The 22,601-nt window shown below is 48.0% G+C and overlaps 2 protein-coding genes across 7 annotated transcripts in view; one reads left to right on the top strand and one right to left on the bottom strand.

Moving 5' to 3' along the window:
- LOC308669294 (uncharacterized protein) overlaps positions 1–1,350 on the bottom strand; it is a gene marked incomplete at its 5' end in the record, with an annotated part of 121,967 nt that extends 120,617 nt beyond the window's left edge. The window contains one exon of the mRNA XM_081329931.1: positions 1,316–1,350. Coding sequence (XP_081186057.1) covers positions 1,316–1,350 — 35 coding nt within the window. The remainder of the gene's footprint in view (positions 1–1,315) is intronic.
- The window catches only part of TP63 (tumor protein p63), a gene marked incomplete at its 3' end in the record, with an annotated part of 142,229 nt that overhangs the window by 53,420 nt on the left and 66,208 nt on the right, over positions 1–22,601 (top strand). For all 6 annotated transcript variants that reach the window (XM_081329459.1, XM_081329461.1, XM_081329456.1 and 3 more), the window contains one exon: positions 6,430–6,684. In XM_081329459.1, coding sequence (XP_081185585.1) covers positions 6,430–6,684 — 255 coding nt within the window. The remainder of the gene's footprint in view (positions 1–6,429; positions 6,685–22,601) is intronic.

Here is a 22,601-nt window from a genome sequence, read left to right as displayed (position 1 = left end):
CAGGAAATTCCTCCTTAGTTCTAGGTTGCTTCTCTCTTTGGTTAGTTAATTAGCAGTTCTGAAGGAGGCTTTATAAAGCGGCACTAACGCTTTTATGCCTCGGTTTACACAGCCGAGGATTGTGTTGGCTTGCTTGGCTGCACATCGCCGGGCTCAGATTTAAGGGATCGTCCACTAGGACTCCGAGGTCCTTCTCGCCGGGACCGTCTTTGAGCTGGGTTTCGCCTAATCTTTGTAATGCCTATTTTAAATGCTGCAGCTGCCAAAAAGGCCAACACAGTGCTAGACTGCATTAACAGAGGGATAGAATCAAGATCACGTGAAGTGTTAATACCGCTTTACAAGGCCTTGGTAAGGCCACACCTGGAATCCGGCATCCAGTTTTGGTCACCACGATGTAAAAAAGATGTTGAGACTCTGGAAAGAGTGCAGAGAAGAGCAACAAAGAGGATCAGGGGACTGGAGGCTAAAACATATAGGGAACGGTTGCTGGAATTGGGTATGTGTAGTTTAATGAAGAGAAGGACGAGGGGGGACAGGATAGCAGCGTTCCAATATCTCAGGGGCTGCCCCAAAGAAGAGGCAGTCAAGCTCTTCTCCAAAGCGCCTGAAGGCAGGACAAGAAGCAACAGATGGAAACTCATCAAGGAGAGAAGCAACCTGGAATTAAAGGTTTAAACTTCCAGACAGTGATGACAATTAATCAGTGGAATGGCTTGCCACTTGAAATCGTGACTGCTCCATCACTGGAGGTTTTTACGAAGAGATTGGACCATTGTTTGTCTAGAATGTATAGGGTCTCCTGCTTGACTAGAAGACCTCCCAGGTCCCTTCCAACTCTGTTACTCCATGATTCCGTAAGGGTCTCCTCCTTGAGCAGGGGGCTGGACTAGAAGACCTCTAGGGTCCCTTCCAACTCTGTTACTCCATGATTCCATAAGGCTCTCCTCCTTGAGCAGGGGGCTGGACTAGAAGACCTCTAGGGTCCCTTCCAACTCTGTTACTCCATGATTCCGTAAGGCTCTCCTCCTTGAGTAGGGGGCTGGACTAGAAGACCTCTAGGGTCCCTTCCAACTCCGTTACTCCATGATCCCGTAAGGGTCTCCTCCTTGAGCAGGGGGCTGGACTAGAAGACCTCTAGGGTCCCTTCCAACTCTGTTACTCCATGATTCCGTAAGGGTCTCCCCCTTGAGCAGGGGGCTGGACTAGAAGACCTCTAGGGTCCCTTCCAGCTTGGCTCTCCTGCTATTCCTTAGATGCCCAAGGAGTGAGTGGAGGTGCTGGAGTGAGATGGGGCTTCAGAGTAGAGACTCACCCGTATTTCCATCGCTCCCCCGTCCCCACCCCCATATCCCCTTTCCCGGAGCTTCAGGGGTGCCTGCTGGGTTGAGCAAGGCCTCCTTTTGTTGCGGAAAGGCGAAGGAGCCAGCCTGGTTTGGCTTGGGGGCCAGGCAGGACCGGCCGGCCAAATTCCAAAGCAGCTTTTTGCCCGGGGAGGGGGTGCCGAGCTGCCCCCTCGGATTGCTTCCTGGTCGGCAGGCGCACGCTTCTCAGAAAGTCATCTGCTGGTGTGGAACCCCCACCCCCACCCCCAGCTGCCACCCCCCACACCCCCAGGCGGTGATGGTGGAGGGCAGCAGAGGCTTCAGACAGAGGGTGACCTTTGGTGACCAGGAGCTCCTGAAGCATTCCTGGCCCCAGGCTCAGCCTCCTTTCCCCCCCCCCACCCCCTCCACATGGCAGGCAGGGGCGTCTTAACCCACCTCCGATCACCTGGATTTGGGCTGCACCTGTCCGGGAAGGTGGGGAGGGGGAAGCACCTGGGGGAGCGGGGGAGAAGGGTTGGAAGATCAGCCAAGGAAGACGCCTCTCCAGCTGCTCACGTCAAGGAGGGGATTAATGGCTATTTAAATAGCAGGGAGGAGGAGGAAGAGGAGGAGGAGGAGGTGACGGTGTTTGGCCGGGCAAAATGCCTCCTCGGATGCGCGGGGAGGAATGGCCCACCACCACACACAGACACACACAGACACACACGCGCACGCGCGCACACACACAGACCCGAGACAGATGGCCCGGAGGCGCGCCTGGAATGCCGCCTTCTCCATGCTTTTTTTTCCTGCTGGCCTTCGTTGGGATGCCTCAGTGGGTCTTTTTTTTTTCTCTTTCTTTCTTTCTTTCTTTCTTTCTTTCTTTCTTTCTTTCTTTCTTTCTTTCTTTCTTTCTTTCTTTCTTTCTCTTTCTTTCTTTCTTTCTTTCTTTCTTTCTTTTTTTTTGAGTACGCCTGGGTGGGGGAACGGGGGGGGCAGAGAGGAAGGGGGGGGTCCCGGCTGCGGTGGGTGGAGGAGTTTGGGGAGAGCTTTGGGAAAAGGGCGGCGTTTTAAGGTGGGCGAAAGGTTGGCCAAAGGCCTGCTTAGGTGCTCAGGGGCGCTGATGGTGTCCCCTCGTTGGGTCACGGAAGGTCTGCAGAAATAAGAGGCAAGCTCAGAGGACCGAGGGTCCCCCAGTCCTCCTCCTCCTCCTCTTCTCTGCAAGTCCCCCTCCCTTCTAGCACTGATGAAGTTATCTAGCTGGGTCATGAAAGGTCTGCAAGGAAACCACCCAGCTCAGAGAGCATCAAGGACCCCACAGTCCTCCTCCTCCTTCTCCTTCCTTCCTCCTCCCTCCTCCTCCTCTTCCTCCTCCTCCTCCTCCTGTCTGCAAACTCCCTCCCCTTCTAGCACGGATGATGTTCCCTACTTGGCTCATGAAACGTCTGCAAGGGAACCACCCAGCTCAGAGAGGACCAAGGACCTGACAGTTCTCCTCCTCCTCCTCCTCCTCCTCCTCCTCCTCCTCCTCCTCCTCTTCCTCCTCCTCCTCCTCCTCCTCCTCCTCTTCCTCCTCCTCCTTCTCCCTCATTCCATTCTACCACTGATGATGTTCCCTAGTTGGGTCATGAAAGGTCTGCAAGGAAACCACCCAGCTCAGAGACCACCAGGGACCCCACAGTCTTCCTCCTCCTCCTTCCAACCCCCCCTTCATGTCTAGCAATTATGATGTTACAGGTAGTCCTCAACTTACGACAGTTCATTTAGTGACCATTCAAAGTTACAACTCCACTGAAAAAAGTGACTCATGTCTGATTTTTCACGCTTACGACCATTGCAGCCTCCCCAGGGTCAAAATTCAGATGCTTGGTCACATATTTATGACGGTCGCTGTGCCCTGGAGGTCACGTGACCCCGTTTTGCGGCCTCCTGACGAGCAAAGTCCAGGGGGGGGGGAAGAAGCGGGATTCCCTTAACAACCCTGTTACTAACTTAACAACTGCAGTGGTTCACTTAACGACCGTGGCCAGAAAAGTTGTAAAACGTTGTAAAACTCACTTAACTGCCTTGCTTAACCACAGAAATTTTGGGCCGAGGACTGTCTGCGTTTAGTTGGGTAATAAAACATTTGCAAGAAAGCCACCCAGCTCAGAGAGCAGCAGAGACCCCACACTTTACAAATATTGTCTGTTATTAAATGTGTCTATTACATTTAGGTAAAGGTAAAGGTTCCCCCACACACGCGTGCTAGTCGTTTCCTACTCTAGGGGCCAGTGCTCATCTCCGTTTCAAAGCCAAAGAGCCAGCGCTTGTCCGAGGACGTCTCCGTGGTCATGTGGCCGGCATGACTAGACGCCAAAGGCGCACGGAACGCTGTTACCTTCCCACCGGAGTGGTCCCTATTTTTCTACTTGCATTTTTACGTGCTTTCGAACTGCTAGGTTGGCAGAAGCTGGGACGAGTAACAGGCGCTCACTCTGCTATGCGGCACTCGGGATTCGACCCGCCAAACTGCCGACCTTCTGATCGACAAGCTCAGCGTCCTAAACCACTGAGCCACCGCGTCCCTATTACATTTAGGGAGTGCAAAAGTTGGCTTGAAACTTAACATTAAGAAAACCAAGATCATGGCATCCGGCCCTCTCAATTCCTGGCAAGTAGATGGGGAAGAAATGGAGGTAGTGACAGATTTTATTTTCCTGGGCTCCAAGATCACTGCAGATGGGGACTGCAGCCAAGAAATTAAAAGACGCTTGCTCCTGGGGAGGAAAGCCATGGCAAATCTAGACAGCACACTAAAAAGCAGAGACATCACCCTGTCAACAAAAGTGCATATAGTCAAGGCTGTGCTCTTCCCAGTTGCAATGTATGGCAGTGAAAGTTGGACCATAAGAAAGGCCGAGCGCCAAAGAATTGAGGCCTTTGAACTCTGGTGCTGGAGAAGACTCCTGCGAGTCCCTCGGACTGCAAGGCGATCAAACCGGTCAGTCCTAGAGGAGATCAACCCTGACTGCTCTTTAGAAGGCCAGATCCTGAAGCTAAAACTCAAATCCTTTGGCCACCTCATGAGAAGGAAGGACTCACTGGAGAAGAGCCTAATGCTGGGAAAGGTTGAGGGCAAGAGAAGAAGGGGATGACAGAGAATGAGGTGGCTGGATGGAGTCACTGAAGCAGTCGGCGTGAGCTTAAATGGAGTCCAGAAGATGGTGGAGGACAGGAAGGCCTGGAGGAACGTTGTCCATGGGGTCGCGAGGGGTCGGAAAAGACTTCGCAACTAACAACAACTAATTAGATTTAGGAAGCCAAAATTGCATTCGAGCTCGGCTTAATTGAAAGGATTTTGAGACTCCTTCCTTAAGCCTCCTTATCGGATATTATGAACACCAGGCCGAAAATGCCTGGACAAATTAGGGCAAGAAAAAAAATATCTCCTTTTAATCGCGATGCCAACGTTTCGACTGAGGTTTCAAACCTTTTGCAAACGTTACCTAAGGGCCTTTGTGTGTCGGTGAGGCCGAGACAAACGTGGAGACAAAACATGGAAATAAAATGGAACTTTTTTTCAACACACAAGCGGTACATTCCATTCAAGCTCCTATTTGAAAAGGGGGGTGGGTGGGTGGGGATTTTTGTCTCCCGCGTTGTGAAATTCCATACCAAAGCTAAGAAAACGGTTATGGCTAAGAGTTGTGAATGGCCGCTGTTCTTATCTGGCATTCGGGCTTTGTAGGGAAAGCGGCGGGCCTGTTGTGCTTCTTGAGTTCTATTGTGCATTTTGCGGGATCTGGGACGACGTGTGCCTACCTGCCTTCGGATGTCGCTGAGGTTTTCGCTTCGCCTCCGTGAAAATAAAGGCGAATCTGGCAGAGAAGCTGGTTTCCTGCCTGGGGGAATGGGGAAAGCAGGGACCCCGTGCATTTAGCCCGGAGCTGAAATGACATTGAGTGCAAACTCTGGAATCTTGTCTGGAGGCTGGACTTTGATTGAGGAGGTGGAGGGAAGGAAGGAAGGAAGGAAGGAAGGAAGGAAGGAAGGAAGGAAGGAAGGAAGGAAGGAAGGAAGGAAGGAAGGAGAAGGGGAAGGGAAGAGATGGAAAGGAAATGAAAGGAAAGGAAAGAATGATGTAGGAAGGAAGGAAAGGAAAAGGGAGGAAGGAAGGAAAGAAGGAAAGAAGAAGGAAAGGAAAGGGGAAGGAAGGAAAATGAGGAAGGAAGGGAGGGAGGGAAAGCAGGGCTGGATCGCAAATTTGGCAAGATGACCCAGAGAAAGCCTGGCATCATTAGACTTGACCAGGTGAATTGCCCATTTGGCCAACTCCATCATGTTCCTACAGGAAATAGGATAGAATAGAATAGGAGTAGAGTAGAGTAGAGTAGAGTAGAGTAGAGTAGAGTAGAGTAGAGTAGAGTAGAATAGAATAGAATAGAATAGAATAGAATAGAATAGAATGGAATGGAATAGAATAGAATAGAATAGAATAGAATAGAATAGAATAGAATAGAATAGAATAGAATAGAATAGAATATAGAATAGAATAGAATAGAATAGAATAGAAAATAGAATAGAATAGAATAGAATAGAATAGAATAGAATAGAATAGAATAGAATAGAATAGAATAGAATAGAAAATAGAATAGAAAATAGAATAGAATGGAATAGAATATAGGAGTAGAGTAGAACAGAACAGAATTGGAAGGGACCTTGGAGGTCTTCTAGTCCAGCCCCCTGCTCAAGCAGGAGAACCTATATAGCATCTTAAGACAGGTAATTGTCCAGTTTCTTCTTAAAAGTCTCCACCGTTGGAGCATTCACAACCTCTGGTGGCAAGCAGTTCCACTGGTTAATTGTCCTCACTGTCGGGAAGTTTCTCCTTAGTTCCAGGTTGCTTCTCTCCTTGATTGGTTTCCAACCATTGTTTCTCGTCCTTCCCTTTTGGCGCTTTGGAGAACAATTTGACGGGGTGGGCTTCTTTCTTGGTGCCTTCTTTATTAGAAGCTGACCCCCTGACCCCCTTTTGCATGTTGTCCCAGGCTGTTCCTTGTCTCGCGCAGAAAACCCCACCCCTAGTAACTGATTTGCACCCATCCAGTAGCCCTCACCTCCTGCCTTTCTCTCCTCCTAGCCACAGTACACCAACCTGGGGCTTCTGAACAGCATGGACCAGCAGATCCAGAACGGCTCTTCCTCCACGAGTCCATACAACACGGAGCACGCCCAGAACAGCGTCACAGCCCCGTCGCCCTACGCCCAGCCCAGTTCCACCTTCGACGCCCTTTCTCCGTCTCCGGCCATCCCCTCCAACACAGATTATCCGGGGCCCCACAGCTTCGACGTCTCCTTTCAACAGTCCAGCACTGCAAAATCGGCCACCTGGACGGTAAGTCAACTTTCGGGGGGAAGAGTTGGGTCTGGTTGGGTCCCAAGGAGGAAGAAGGGGAGGCCAGCTGGATTTGGCACAGAAGCGGTCCTGTTAGGGAACAGTTGCTTGCCCTGCCAGAGTTGTGGGGATGTGTTTTTCATCCCGGGTCGTTCTCGATGAGAGTGTTGTTGTCCGCTCGGCTCTTTGTCTGGTGTTATTCCCTGCTTTCTTCGCTGAAGAGTTTAGCTAGGTGGGCCGTGAAACATCTGAAAGGAAACCACGAAGCTCAGAGAACACCAAGGCTTCTGTAGTAGTAGTAGTAGTAGTCTTCTTCCTCGTCCCCCCCTTCTCCTCCTCTTCGTCCTCCTCCTCCCCATAGACCCCCCCCTCCCTTCTAGCACTGATGATGTTCCCTAATTGGGTCCTGAAACATCTACAAGAAAGCCACCCAGCTCAGAGAGCATCCAGGACCTCACAGTCCTCCTCCTCCTCCTCCTCCTCTCTGTAACCCCCCCCCCTTCTAGCACCGATGATGCTGGGTAATGAAACATCTGCAAGAAAGGCACCCAGCTCAGAGAGCATCCAGGACCTCACAGTCCTCCTCCTCCTCCTCCTCCTCTCTGTAACCCCCCCCCCCTTCTAGCACCGATGATGCTGGGTAATGAAACATCTGCAAGAAAGGCACCCAGCTCAGAGAGCCCTCAGGCCGTCCACAGTCTTCCTCCTTCCAAGGGGTTAAATAAAAGTGGAGATTATGTCTCTTTCCGGCTTATGTTTTCTCATGGTCTGTTGGGTGACGTCGCTGTTGGGAATGTAGGGCAGAACCGATGCGTCAACCCGCCATCAGGCCGTGTTCCTAGAAACCTGGTTTGTAATTAAGCCAAGGAGGTGGTAATTTTCTGAAGTCGTATTCCTCCCGGTCTTTTGCAAATTGCAGATCCTATGGGCACCTCTGGAATATCATATTAACAGGCAGTCCTCGGCTTACACACACCCAACATTGAGCCCCAGATCTCTCGTTGGCTAAGCGGAACGTTTGCTAAGTGAGTTTTGCCCTGTTTTACAACCTCTCCTGCTACAGTTGTTAAAGAGAATCACTGCGGCGGATCAGTTAGCCAGACGGTCGTTAAGCGAATCTGGCTTCCCTCCTTGACTTTGCTTGCCAGAAGGTCGCAAAAGGGGGATCACGTGATTCCCCCGGGGGCGCTGCGACCGTCGTAAGTACGAGTCAGTTGCCAAGCATCTGAATTTTGATCACGTGACCCTGGGGAGGCTGCAAAGGTCGTAAGGGTGAACAGCGGTCGTAAATAGCCATTTTTGTTGCCGTTGTAACTTCGAACCGTCAGTAAAGGAACGGTTGTAAGTCAGGGACTGCTTGTATTTTAAATCTTGGAGGTTCTGTAAGGAGAAAGTTCTGGGCTTTTTTGTTGAGCAGACCTGGGAGCTATGGGGCAGTCGAAATATTCTTTCCAAATTGTAATAATAATGATGATGATGATAAAAGTTGGAAGGGACCTTGGAGGTCATCTAGTCTAACAGCAAATGGGGAGAACATTGGTGAAATCAACATCAGACGAGGAATATTATTATTATTATTATTATTATTATTATTATTATTATTATTATTATTATTATTATTATTATTGTTGTTGTTGTTGTTGTTGTTGTTGTTTGTTGTTGTTTGTTGTTAATAATAATAATAATAATAATAATAATAATAATAATAATAATAATAATAATAATAATAATAGTAGTAGTAATAACTGAAAACTGAAGGGGTTTTAGCTTTTTAATATTGTTTTAATTGTTGAGCTTTAATTAATTTAATTCATTTTAATTTTATATTATCTTTTTATATTGTCTTTTATATGCTGCCCTGTAAACCGCCCTGAGTCCTTCGGGAATAGGGCGGTATAGAAAACTAACTAACTAACTAAATAAATAAATAAATCTTCCAAGGGGACTCACTTTCACCACTACGGTTCAACATCGCATTAATCCCATTGACAATAATATTACGAAACACAAAACTGGGATACCCCATCTCAAGCCAGCATGGCAAGATAAACCATCCACTATACATGGATGACTTAAAACTGTATGCGAAAAGCCACACTGAACTTGAATCAATACTCAACTGTTTAGCAGCGACATCAGAATGGACTTTGGACTTGGAAAATGTGCTATATTATCCATGCAACGAGGAAAAATGGGGAAAATAGAAGGAACAGAAATGGGAAACGGAAGTATTACGAAAGCACTAGCAAAGGATGACGGTTCAAAATACCTAGGCATATTGGAAGCCGATAACACCTTGAATGGAAAAGTCAAAGAGTCGACACAAAAGGAATACATCAGAAGAGTCCTCAAAATACTAAAATCGAAGCTGAATGCTGGAAATATAATTAAAGCCATTCATACATGGGCAGTCCCAGTGATAGGCTACCCAGCTGGAATTATCAACTGGACGCTGGCCGAATTGGAACACCTAGACCGGAAAACGCGTAAACTTTTGAACGTGCACCACGCTCTGCATCCACGAAGTGACATCGACAGGTTGTACCTGCCAAGGAGAATAGGGGGCAGAGGGCTACTGCAAATCCACCAAACTGTAGAAGAAGAAAAACGAAGTTTGAATGACTTTGCCACGACAACGTCGAAACTGTTTCACATTTAATATGTGAGTGCAGCAAAATCGCGCAAACGGATTACAAAGCTAGACGTGACCAAGTTGCTAAACTAATCCACTGGGCATTGTGTAAAAAATACGACTTGCCTGTGTCCGAAAAGTCGTGGAAACATAGGGTGGAAAAAGTTGTCGAGAATGAGAGGGTGAAGATCTTGTGGGACCTCCAAAGACAGATCGCCATTTGGAACACAACACGCCAGATATGGCAGTCGTAGAGAACCGAAGCGTACAGCTGATTGATATCGCTGTACCAGGAGATGCCAGAGTCAAAGAAAAAGAACTGGGAAAAATTACGAAATACCACGACCTGGCCATCGAAACTGCGCAATTATGGATGAAACGCGTAACAGTGATACCCATTGTCATCGGGGCGCTGGGAGCGATGTCCAAAAACTTTGCAAAACACCTCAAAAACTTGCAGCTTCCTGCAATAACTCCAGCAAAGCTACAAAAAACTGCGCTACTCGGAACATCTTACATCTTAAGGAGATACCTGGTTGATACCTAGGATGCTGGCAGCAACCCGTGTCAACCATCAGCGCCAGTCAATTTGAGTGTTCAGTTGACTGAGTTTCATGTTTTATGAATAAAGGTTTTATAATAATAATGATGATGATGATCAGGGCTTTTTTTGTCATAGAACGCTCAGAACGGAGTTCCGGCACCTTTTTTGGATGGAGCCTTGTAGGGTAGGCAAGGCGGGTTGTATGACATGTGTGAGTTCCGGCACCTTTTTCTTTTAGAAAAAAAGCACTGATGATGATGATGATGATCATGATAAAAGTTGGAAGGGACCTTGGAGGTCTTCTAGTCCAACCCCCTGCTCAGGCAGGAAGCCCTATGCCATTTCAGGCAAATGGCTGTCCAGTCTCTTCTTCAAAACCTCCACTGATGATGCAGCCGCAACTTCTTGCAACTCCGTGCAAACCGGAGGCTCCTCTTTTGTGTTCTGCAGCCCACTTTGTTGTTGTTGTTGTTGTTGTCACCCTTGACTTTCCCAGTTCTCTTACTTGGCCCTAAGTCAGTAGATCTCAAGATCCCACCACTGGGCTGCTTCTTGTTTGCACTTTGCCACTTGATGTGACTCCAGGGCTCGTCAGCCAGCAATTCTCCTCCTCTTTTCTCCTTAATGACAGGTTGGGAACCAACCTAACTGGTAGTATCTCTTAGGTTGCCATGACCTACTAAGAGTTTTAATTGCACGGCGCTCCACCCAACTTTGAAGGCTCTCTTCTCCGTTTCCAAAGGTGGCTCGAATTGCCAGAAAAGATTTTAATTTTTATTTTTTATTAGGCTTCCTCTCCTGACCTCTTTTCGTTCACCTGGTGGGTTTGCCAGCGTGCTGGGAAGTGAAGGGAGGAGGCCCAGCCTAGAAGGAAGGGCGCATTTTGTGCGATGGTGAGAGCAGTTAGTCAGTGGAACTCCTCGCCTCCAGAAGTTGCGGTTGCTCCGTCACTGGGGCTTTTCAAGGAAATACAGGCTCCTCCTCAACGGTCGCGGCGGAGCCCAAAATGTCTGCTGCTTCTTGGACCACACAATGTCCAACTCCTGGAATGGATTGCAAGGAGAGAGAGAGAGAGAGAGAGAGAGAGAGAGAACGAGAGAGAGAGAGAGAGAGAGAGAGAGAGAGAGAGAGAGAGAGAGAGAGAGAGAGAGAGAGAGAAGCGGGGAAAGAGGGAGAGGGAGGGAGAGGGAGGGAGAAGGAGGGGGTGTGAGAGAGGGAGAAAGAGAAAGAGAGAGAGGGAGAAAAAGAGAGGGAGAAAGAGGGAGGGAGGGAGGAAAAAGTGTGTGTGAGAGAGAAAAAAAGGGAGAAAGGGAGGGAGGGAGAAAAAGGAAAAAGGGAGGGAGAAAGGGTGTGAGAGAGGGAGAAAGGGAGGGAGGGAGAAAAGAGAGGGAGAAAGAGAAAAGGAGAAAAAGGAGAAAGGGAGAAAAAGGGTGTGAGAGAGGGAGAAAGAAAGAGAGAAAAAGAAGGAGGGAGGGAGAAAAGGTGAGAAAGAGGGAGGGAGAGAAAGGGTGTGAGGGGGAAAGGGAGGGAGAAAAAGGGAGGAAGAGAGGGAGGAAAGAGGGAGGGAGAGAGCAAAAGAGGGGGAGAGAGAACATTACCCCCCCTTCGCGTGAAAGAAAACTGAGGTGTCTTCATGGTGTCTCTTGTGGGTGAGACCCACATCTCCAACCTAGGTTAAACATTTGGGGCTGGGGGGTGTCCAGGACTCCCAGCCCACGTGGCCCATCGCAGGTCAGGAAGGCGGAAGCAGGTGGGCCACTTTGGGGTGGGGCCAGTGGGGTCTTCCAACCCGTTCCTTTCCCAAATGAAGGGCAGCCCTGAGACCGAGGAAGAGCGCGGGAAGTTTCCGTGCAGATCAGGGACCTTCTTTGGCCCTGCAAGGCTGTGAAGGAGAGGGATGGGCAAGGAGAGGCGGAGGAGGCGGGGCAGAGCCCGGGGGCGGAGTCAAAAGAGGAATCAGCCTAGAATCCCCGCGGAGCCACAAGCGAACTAAGTCCAAGCTCCCTTGAATTCGGGGGAAATCAAGGAAAGAAGGGAGGAAAGGGGAGGGAGAGAGGAAGGAAAGAAAATGAGGGAAGGAAGGAAGGAAAGGAGGGAGAGAGGAAGGAAAGAAAATGAGGGAAGGAAGGAAGGAAAGGAGGGAGAGAGGAAGGAAAGAAAATGAGGGAAGGAAGGAAGGAAGGAAGGAAGGAAGGAAGGAAGGAAGGAAGGAAGGAAAGAAAGGGGAGGGAGAGAGGAAGGAAAGAATGAGGGCAGGAAGGGAGTGAAGAAAGAAAAAGAAGGAAGATGAGGGGATGAAGGAAGGAAGGAGAGAGGAAGGAAAAGGGGAGGGAGAGAAAAGAAAGGAAGAAGGAGATGATGAAAAGAAGAAGGTAGGAAGGAAGGAAAGCAAGCAAGGAGATGGATGGAAGAGGGGAAGGAAGGAAATGAAGGAGAGACGGAGGAAGGATGATGGAAGGAAGGAAAAAGAAAGAGAAAGAAAGAGAAAAGCTCAACCACACAAGGGACGTCTCCCGCTGTTCCTCTACCCTAAGCTGCCCACCTACTCCAACACACACACACACACACACACACACACACACACACACACACACACACACCACATACACATTGTTTCTGGGAACACAATTTGGCAACTGCCGCTCCGGGGAAAAACCAGTTGCGGGAACGGTGGAAATAAACTTCCCCTTTATTATTTTTTCCCCTCTTTCCCCTCCCTGCCCTTAAGAAAAAAAAGCAGAATATTTTTTTTCCCTCTAACCCTGCGGTCTCTTGCTACACACCCGGGTCAGGAAAGGGAAAAAATCCAGCTGCGGCCGGCAAAGCCCCCCCCCCCCCGTGAAGAAAAAAAGACACCCCAGTTGATTTCTTACAACACTTCACTTTAGTGGCCGTTCAAAGTTAGAACGACACTAAAAAAAAAAAGCGCTTAACGACCATTTTTCACACTTATAACCGTGGGTCACGTGATCAAAATTCAGACAGACGTACTAAAAAAATAACCCCCCCAAAACATAAGTTACATTTAAATTAAAATGGCATGCAAACAGTGGTAAGGTTAGCATTTGTTATTTTAGCATTTAATGTGTTTTGTCTTGCTTTTACTGGCGGGTAAGCGGCTGTCCACGCAGGATAGGTGGCCTATAAATCGAATAAATAAAATAAGTAATTTTTAAAAGCTAAAACAAGTATAAAAACACCCAAACTTTTTTAAAGTTTTTTTTTAAAAAAAACCAATAAAGCCTATTGAACGAGATAAAGGATTAAATAAATATGTAGTTACTACATGGTAACTCAAACTATCCTACACCAAAACAAGTCATATACTCATTAAGGCTCATCCTTTTTCTGCGATAATGATTGACACTGCTTCTAGTCCTCGACTTACAACAGATAGTTGTACACTCAAAGTTACAATGGTACTGGGGAAAAAAGGGAACTTGGGAGCATTTTTCACACTTAGCGACCGTCAGAGCATCCCCGCCGTCACCTGGTCAGAATTCAGACGTCTGGCAACTGACTCACATTTATGACGGTCGCAGTGTCCCGGGGTCACGTGATTTTCCCCCCTATTACGACCTTATCACAAGCGAAGTCAGTGGGGAATAGCCACTTCACTGCGCGATTCACTTAACAACTGTGGCAAAAGTCGTAAAATTGGGCGCGACTGGCATTGCAGCCGCCTTGCTTAGTAAAGGAAAATCTTGTTTCCCTTTACGGTCGTTAAGCAGAGGACTGCCTGTAACTTTGAAAGCGGCCCCATTTTAGGAGGAGCAAAACCGACTCTTCCCATTCAGGAGGGTTTCGGGGCCCCCTTTTAAAATGGGGAATATTTCAGCTTAGTTTGCAGAGACAAAAATATTTCAGCTTAGTTTGCAGAGACACCCACCCACCCACCCGTAATTTCCCCCGCAGAGAACAGCCTCCTAAAGGAAAAAAAAGGGGGGGGGCTTTGTCCCTTTAAGGGTTTACAAGATTTATCTCCTGCCTTAAATTGCAAGGCTGGCTTTAAAAAATAATAATAATAATTTAAAAATGGAAATATTTGTCTCTTCTTTACCCCTCCCGCCCCGGGTGCCCCCCCCACCCCACCCAGAGGGAACTCTTTAAACCTACTTTGATTTAAGTTGCTCCTTCGGATGGCGACATTAGGGGAAGGGAAGTTCCCACGCTCCAGAGGGGTCCAAAAATTGGGGTTTGCAGAGAAGGGGATCTTAAGGGATCTCCAACACAAACACACACACACACACGGTTTGTTTAGAGGACAAGCAGGGCTCAGGTCGCGCTCCCCCTTAGGATTGCAGGCTGATCGACACAGGCAGTCCTCAACTTACAGCAGTTCTGTTTAGCGACCTTTTGAAGTTACAGCGGCACTAAAAAAAAAGCTGACTTAACGACCGTTTTTTCACACTTATGACCGTTGCAGCATCCCCACGCGGTCAGGTGATTTGCATTCGGATATCCGACAACTGGCTCATTTTTATGACGGTTGCAGTGTCCCCTATTGCGACCTTCTGACAAGGAAAGTCAACGGGAAAACCAGATTCACTTAACAACCGTATTACGGATTTAAGAACGGCAGTGATTCGCTTAACAAGGGCGGCAAGAACAGTCGTAAAATGGGGCGGACCTCGATTCACGACTGTCTCGCTTAGCTACGGGCGTTTGGCACTCGATTTTGGTCGTAAGTTGAGGAGTTACCTGTATTGGCCGCGGGTTTCAATACTTGCGACCGTGTGTCGATTGAGGAGGGACCACCCCTCCCTCCATTTTTCGATGGGGTCCCCACCTACCACTTTTCTTTGGGGTGTTGTAGGGAAAAACCCAGAGACGAAGACCAGGAGTTTGGGGGTGTGACGTTTCGCCCCGGGACTTTTCCCAGCTGTTGCTCAGGGAAGACAACAAAACACAGCCCACTTTTCTTGCATAAACCGGGGGCTTTTAATTTCATTTGGGAGGGGCTTCCGAGAGGTATGGGGGGGCTTTGGGGTTACTCGGGTGTGTGTGTGTGTGAGTTGAGCCTTCTGGGTGGTGATTCTGCAGGGCGGGGAGGATGGATTAGGGAGGGAGGGGAAAAATTGCCTGCTTATTTTTAATCTCCTTTATTTTGCATTATTTTATTTTGTTGTTTTGTGTTTTGTTTTTATTTTTATTTTTTTGTTTTGTTTTTTATTTCTCATTTCATTTTTGTTTTGTTTTCTGTTTTATTTTATAACAACAACAACAACAATAATAAAGTTGGAAGGGACCTTGGAGGTCATCTAGTCCAACCCCCTGATCAGGCAGGAAACCCTAGACTAGGGGTAGGCAACCTTGGCTCTTTTATGACTTGTGGACTTCAATTCCCAGAATTCCTCAGCCGGCGTGGCTCAGCTTGGAAACCTCCGCCTTTCCCCTCAGCGTGGCTGGCTCAGGAATTCTGGGAGTTGAAGCCCACGAGTCATAAAGCAGCATAGGCCTAGGGGTAGGCCACCTTGGCTCTTTGATGACTCGTGGACTTCAACTCCCAGAATTCCTCAGCCAGCATGGCTCAGCTTGGAAGCCTCTCCCTTTCCCCTCAGCATGGCTGGCTCAGGAATTCTGGGAGTTGAAGTCCACGAGTCATAAAAGAGCCGAGGTTGCCATTTCAGACAAAATGGCCGTCCAGTCTCTTCTTTTATTTTTCATTTTATTTTTTTTTGTTTAGGTTTTGGTCTTTCCTTTTGTTTTATTTTTTGTTACTTTTCCATTTCGTTTTATTTTTTTTTTAATTTTGTTTTGCTTTCTGTTTTGCTTTTTATTTTTTATTCCTTTTTGTTTTTAATTTCTGGGGTTTTTTAAATTTTCTATTTTACTTTGCATTATTTTGTGTTTCGTTTTATTTTCTCGTTTGGGTGTGTTTTTTTTTTGTTTTCTTTCTTCTTTTGTTTACTGTTTTTTTTTAAATTTAACTTCTGTCTTTTACTTTGGTTGTAAAGGTTTTTTTAAAAAAAATATTTTATTTATGGTTTGTTTTTATTTTATTTCGGGATTGATTAAATTCCCATGCTCCCCAACTCGTCTTTTGAGACTGTGACAGGGCTAAGCTAAACTGAAGCAGGAGAATATAAATCTTTTCAGCGAATAATCCGCCATTCCCCACCCACCCACCCACCCACGCTGGAAAACTGTAAAATCTCTGTGGAGATTCTCACATTGTCCCAAAAGTGCTTTTCCAAAAGCCAACTGGATGGACTTCCTTGAAAACCTTTCGCTTCTCCTCCAAGAAGCTTCTCCAGAACTTTTCCAAAGAAGGACAGGAAAGCGACGGTGGGAGAAACTAACCAGGGAGAGAAGCAACCTGGAACTAAGGAGGAATTTCCTGAGAACAATTCACCCGTGGAACGGCTTGCCACCGGAGGCTGTGACTGTTTCCAAGAAGAGAATGGACAACCGTTTGTCTGAAATGGGGTAGGCTGTCCTGCTTCAGCAGAGGGTTGGACTAGATGACCTCCACGGTCCCTTCCAGCTCTACTCTGATGGATGGATTGAGGACTTGTGAAATAAACCTGCCCCCTTGGGGTATGGGGAGGGGGTGAGACTGGACCTCAAAAGACCCAGTCTGGGATCTTTTGTTCCCCCTTGCTTACAGATGTCGACTCTAAAAGTTGGGAGATGTTGTTCCAGTTTGCAAATTTTATTTAGTTTATCCGGATATAAAATGCAAAGGAGAATAAAAGAATGGGATACTAGGCGAAGGAGAAAACTTCCTGACAGTGAGGACAATTAACCGGTGGAACAACCTGCCTCCAGAAGCGGTATAGGATTTCCTGCCTTAGCAGGGGGTTGGACTAGATGACCTCCAAGGTCCCTTCCAACTTCTTCTTCTTCTTCTTCTTCTTCTTCTTCTTCTTCTTCTTCTTCTTCTTCTTCTTCTTCTTCTTCTTCTTCTTATTATTATTATTATTATTATTATTATTATTATTATTATTATTATTATTATTATTATTATTATTATTACTATAATATATTTCTGTTGGCAACCTTAATCAATTTTTACAAACCATCAGCGCTTACAATTGACAAAATTCACTGTATTCTTTCAGATTCTTTCATCACCTTAAAGGGGGGGGGAAACCCAGTTCAGTTTAAAAAAAAAAGATATATTAGAACTTATTGATTTTAGAAATGTTTTTTTTAAAAAAAAGACGAGCGTAGTGTTTTAAAACGGAGGATGTTATTCCACCAGCATGATTTTCCATAGCGGCCCCCTCCTTCGTCTCCTGCTGGCTTAATGACAGTCCGCTCACCCAGCATGTTGTATTTTTATTTTAATTGCATGTCCGAATTTTATATTTATTTTATATTCCGGAGAAGCTGCTGTGTTTCTCAGCTGCGCCGTGATGGGTCTCCAGAGAAAAGGGGCTGAAGTTGTGTGTGTGTGTGTTTGTGTGTCTCCTGAGGGTCCCAGCAGCCCACCTCCTTGCTATCGGGGCCACGCTTCTGTGGGGTATACGTAATCCTTGACTTACAACCACTCGTTTAGTCACAACATTGACTTACGACGGTTTTTCACACTTAAGGACCGTCGCAGCGTCCACCGTGGGTCACATGATCAAAATTCAGACGCTTGGCAACCGGCGTGTACTTGCGACGGCTGCACCGTCCCCGGGGCTCACGTGATCCCAGCAGTGATTGGATCATAGCACTGGCAGTCCCCAAACTACAGTGGTTCATTTAGTGACCATTCAAGGTTACCATGGCACTGGAAAAAAGTAACTTATGACTGCTTTTCGCACTTACGTCCGTCGCAGCATCCCCAGGGGTCGCGTGGGGAGGCCTGGCAACGGACTCGTAGCTACGATGGTCGCAGGGTCCTGGGGGGTCACGTGATCCCCTTTTGCGACCTTCCGGTAAGCTGGATTCACTTAACGACCGTGTTGCTAAATTAAGAACTGCAGCGATTCACCTTGGTAAAATGGGTCAGAATTCACTTCACAAATGTCTCGCTTAACAACAGAAATTTTGGGCTCCGTTGCGGACGTGATTCGAGGATCTACCTCGTTTGGTGATTGAACTGCTGTTTTGGGGAGACCCCCTTCTGGGGTTTGGTCTAGATCCCGGTTGAAATTTGGGGAATCTTTTGAAATCTGTTGGATCTTTCCTCACCCTCCTATCAGATACGCGGTTTCTAGGAAGCCGCTCCGGGCTTCAGGACGCGGCTAGACTTTGACTTTTAAGATTTGTGGACTTCAGTTCCCAGAATTCCAGGCTGGCTGGGGAATTCTGGGAGTCGAAGTCCACGGGGTCTTAAAGTTGCCACGATTGGCCGATTCCTGGCGTAGGAGGAACCCTGGAGAAGTTGAGCAAAAAGTTCCGGGTAAAAGGGAATATTTAAAAGTACAGCGATTCTGTTGTCAGATCTGGGCTGTGTGACTTGGCTCACTTTCTCGATCCGCCTGTGTGTGTGAAGAAAGCAGAGATTACCTCGGGAGCCTGTCAGATAAGAAAAGATACTTATTTTGTTAGATTGACATCTTTTGTGCAAGAATTCAAGGCCGCATCCCTAGTTCCCTTCCTCCCCCAGTTTTCCCAGCCACCGCAACCCAGTAAGGACTGGGAAGGAAGGCATGTCACCAGTCCACCCAATTTGCCGCTGGAGTGGGGGGTGGATTTTGAACCTGACATCTCCTGGTCCCGGTGCAGGTCCTAAATCATTACACACACACAACACCTTGCTTCCATCAAAATCTCTAGGACGCTGGCAGTCCAAAATCCCGCAACAGCTAGTCCTCTACGTGCAACCGTTCATTTAGCGTCCGTTTGAAGAAGTCACAGCAGCACTGGGAAAAAGTAACTCATGGCTGTTTTTCCACTCTTAACGGCCGTCGCAGCATCCCCCTCGCTCACGGGATCAAAATTCAGACGCTCGGCGACGGGCGTGCACTTAATGACGGTGGCAGCGTCCCGGGGTCACCTGATCAGATTTTACTACCGAATGACAAGCAAATGTTTCGGGGAAGCCAGACTCATTTAATGACCGTGTCGCCAACTTAACAACTGCAGCGATTCGCTTAACGACCCTGGCAAGGTAGGGGGTAAAATGGGGGCAAACCTCGCTTAACAAATGTCTGGAAATTTGGGGCTCCGTTGGGGTCGTACGCTGAGGACCTGCCCGTGTCCATTTCCATCCCGAAGCAAGACGGTTGTTAAATGAGTTGCATCCCATGTTACGGCCTTTTTTTGGGAGGGGGGAGGGCGGCAACGTTGTTAAGTGGATTTTGCGGTCACGAAGCGAATCTGCCTTCCTTCCCCCGTTGACTTTGCTAGTGGGAGGTTGGCCGGCTCACCAAGGTCGGCCCCATGTGCCTTGGCCACGGCTCTCCCCAAGTAAGGTGGCTTCAGCTGTGGACGATGCAGTGAGCCGGGAGGGAAGACTCTGGAAAGGGTGCAGAGAAGCGGAGCAAAAATGCTTCTTGGGCTGGAGGCTAAAAGATACGAAGGACAGTTGCTGGAATTGGGTAGTTTAATGAAGAGAAGGACCAGGGGGGACAGGATATCAGCCTTCCAGTATCTCAGGGGCTGCCCCAAAGAAGAGGGAGTCAAGCTCTTCTCCAAAGCGCCCGAAGGCAGGACAAGAAGCAACGGATGGAAACCAATCAAGGAGAGAAGCAACCCGGAATTAAGGAGAAACTTCCTAACAACGAGGACAATTAACCAGTGGAACTCCTTGCCTCCAGAAGTTGTGGATGCTCCATCTCTGGAGGTCTTTAAGAAGAGAGTAACGAAGGGCTAGGGAGGACATGATAGCCATCTTCCAATATTTGAGGGGCTGCCACAACGAAGAGGGGAGGTCAAATTATTTCCCAAAGCACGTCCTGAAGGCGGGACAAGAAGCGACGGATGGAAACTCATCCAGGAGAGAAGCAACCTGGAATGAAGGAGGAATTTCCTGACAGTGAGAACAATTAACCAGTGGAACTCCTTGCCTCCAGAAGTTGTGGGTGCTCCATCGCTGGAGGCTTTTAAGAAGAGACTAGACCAGAGTTTCCTGCCTGAGCAGGGGGTTGGACTAGAAGACCTCCGAGGTCCCTTCCGGCGCTGTGATTCTGTTCTTCTGAATCGAGTAGCTGCTGGCAGAGGACCGGTTGCAACAAATCGGGTTAGGGTGAGCCCGTTAACTTTCCTCCACCTTCTTCTTCGAAGTCTTCTGAGCCGCTCGGCCAGTTCTGCGTCTTGTGGCGAGGAGATGCTCTCGTTGAGGCTCCCGTGGAGGGAAAGGGGACTCTGCTCGTGCGCTCCGGCCTCTTCCGCTAGCCGACTTCGGTGGCTGAGCCTGGGAAGGGGGAGGAAGGGCGGTTGAGGTGCTGGCCAGCAGCACTTTGTACATGCTCAAGGGCCAAGCTGCTGCTTCGGCTGCCGCTTCCTCTGGAGGGATGGGTTGCCGGGAGAGGTGGTTGTGTTTGCGGCTTTCCTTGAGTTTCCTTTTGGGATTTTCAGTGAACTTCGTCTATAGGAGAAATATTACCTGGTGGTTCTCGAATTGTAGGTTTACTGAAAGCCACAAGATCATCTTCTTCTCCTCCTTCTCCTCCCCCTCTTCTTTCTCCTTCTTCTTCTCCTCCTTCTCTTTCTCCTCTCCTCCTCTCCTCCTTTCTCCTCTTTCTCTTCCTTCTTCTTCTCTTCTTTCTCCTCTTCATCTTCTCCTTGTCCTCCTCCTACTCCTCTTCTTCCTCCTTCTTCTCCTCCTTCTCCTTCTCCTCTCTTCCTTCTTTTTCTCCTCCTCCTTTTTCACCTTCCTCCTCTTTCTCTTCCTTCTCCTCCTCCTTCCTCCTCTTCTCCTTTCTCCTCCTCTTTCTCTTCCTTCTTCTTCTCTTCTTTCTCCTCTTCATCTTCTCCTCCTCCTCTTCTTTCTTCTTCTTCTCTTCCTTCTCCTTCTCCTCTCTTCCTTCTTTTTCTCCTCCTCCTCCTTCACCTTCCTCCTCTTTCTCTTCCTTCTCCTCCTCCTTCCTGCTCTTCTCCTTTCTCCTCCTCTTTCTCTTCCTTCTTCTTCTCCTCTTTCTCCTCTTTGTCTTCTCCTCTTCCTCCTCCTCTTCTTTCTCCTTCTTCTTCTCCTCCTTCTCCTTTTTTCTCCCCTTTCTGCTCCTCCTCTTCTCTCCACCACCATTCTTCACCACCATTTCTCCTTCTCCAAAATGGCCACGTCTAATTCTTCCTCCTCTCCTTGATAAAACGACACCCCTGCGTATAAACCCAGACCTTAATCCTGAATCGGGATCTTCGCTCAGCAACCAGGGGGAAATTCCTCCGATCCTTGTTCCCAAATCCTCAATTAGGGTTTTCCCTAAAAGGAGCATCCCGGAAGCTTCGGCAGGGAAGGAAGGAGACCATGGATGCAGAAGACAAAGTTGTCAGCCCGGCGGCTCTCCGTTCGTTTTGGAAGAGCTGGTTTTGTGTTCGAGAGGCTGAAATTTGAACCGCTGGTTCCGTGGAAGAAGCATTTGGGTGAAATCCTTCCAGACTGGAAATCCCCCAGGTCTCCTGGATAAATAAGAAACCGAGTTTGCTTCCGTTCAGTTGTCTGCCTGCCATACCGAGTCTTGCAAGTGTGTGTGTGTGTATCTCTGTGAGTCTCTGTGTGTGTGTCTGTGTATATCAAAGCAGCTTCCAAAAATAATATAATAAATGTCTGCAGCTCAGATGGCCGTGCTGGAAAATTTTATATTCAGTCTGTATGCCAGCGTGTTAATTTCTCCCCCACACACACACACACTTTTTCTGGAGTCAGGAGGCAGCTGTCCTTCTAAGAAGATTCTGGGATTGCAATACAGCTAAGTCCTCGAACTTACGGCCACACCTGAGCCCCAGATTTCTCCTTGCCAAGTGAGACACGGGTCAAATGGGTTTTGCTCAACTTGGGGGACCTTTCTGGCCAGCGTTGTTAAGCGAGTCGCTGCAGGTGTCGAATTGGCAACACGGCCGTTAAGCGAATCCGGCTTCCCCCGTCGACTTTGCTCATGAGACGGCCGCAAAAGGGGATCACGTGACCACACAACCCCCGGATACGCTGCGACCGTCATAAATACGAGTCAGTTGCCAAGCGTCTGAATTTTTATCACGTGACCGTGGCGGATGCTGCAACGGTCTTAAGTGTGAAAAACGGTCGCAAGTCACTTTTCCCCCCAGTACCGTTGTAATTTCAAATGGTCACTAAACAAACCGTTGTAAGTCAAGGACTACCTTTATGTGATTTTGTGTAAATATAGCCTGGGGTGGGAATTCGTGCCTATCCATGCCTGGGTTTATTCATTTATTTTCCAAGATTATCTTTTCCTTAACACCCCACCTAACACTTCCCCCCCCCCGGAAGAAGCATGGAATTTAAATAAAAAATACTATACATATAGATAGTCCTCGACTTACAAACATTAGTTTAATGACCGTTTGAAGTTACAAAGGTATTGAAAAAAGTAACTTAGGACCCTTTTTTCACACTTAACGACCGTTGCGGCATCACATGTTCAAAATTCAGACCCTGGGCAACTGACTCGTATTTACGACAGTTGCAACGTCCCTGTTTGTGTGTGTGTGTGTGTGTGTGTGTGTGTGTGTGTGTGTATGACGTGATCCCCTTTTGCAACTTCCTGACGACCAAAATCCAGGGGGGAAGCCTGATTCACTTAATGGCCGTGTTTCTAACTTAAGAACCGAAGCGATTCACTTAACAACGGTGGCCGGAAAAGGTCATAAACTTTGAGCAAAGCTCACTCAACATAACATCCC

The sequence above is a fragment of the Vipera berus genome, assembly GCF_964194415.1.
Source record: "Vipera berus genome assembly, chromosome: 5".
In the NCBI taxonomy this organism is placed as follows: Eukaryota; Metazoa; Chordata; class Lepidosauria; order Squamata; family Viperidae; genus Vipera; species Vipera berus.
The sequence above is the reverse complement of the archived record's forward strand: the minus strand, read 5'-3'. Positions and strand labels throughout refer to the sequence as shown.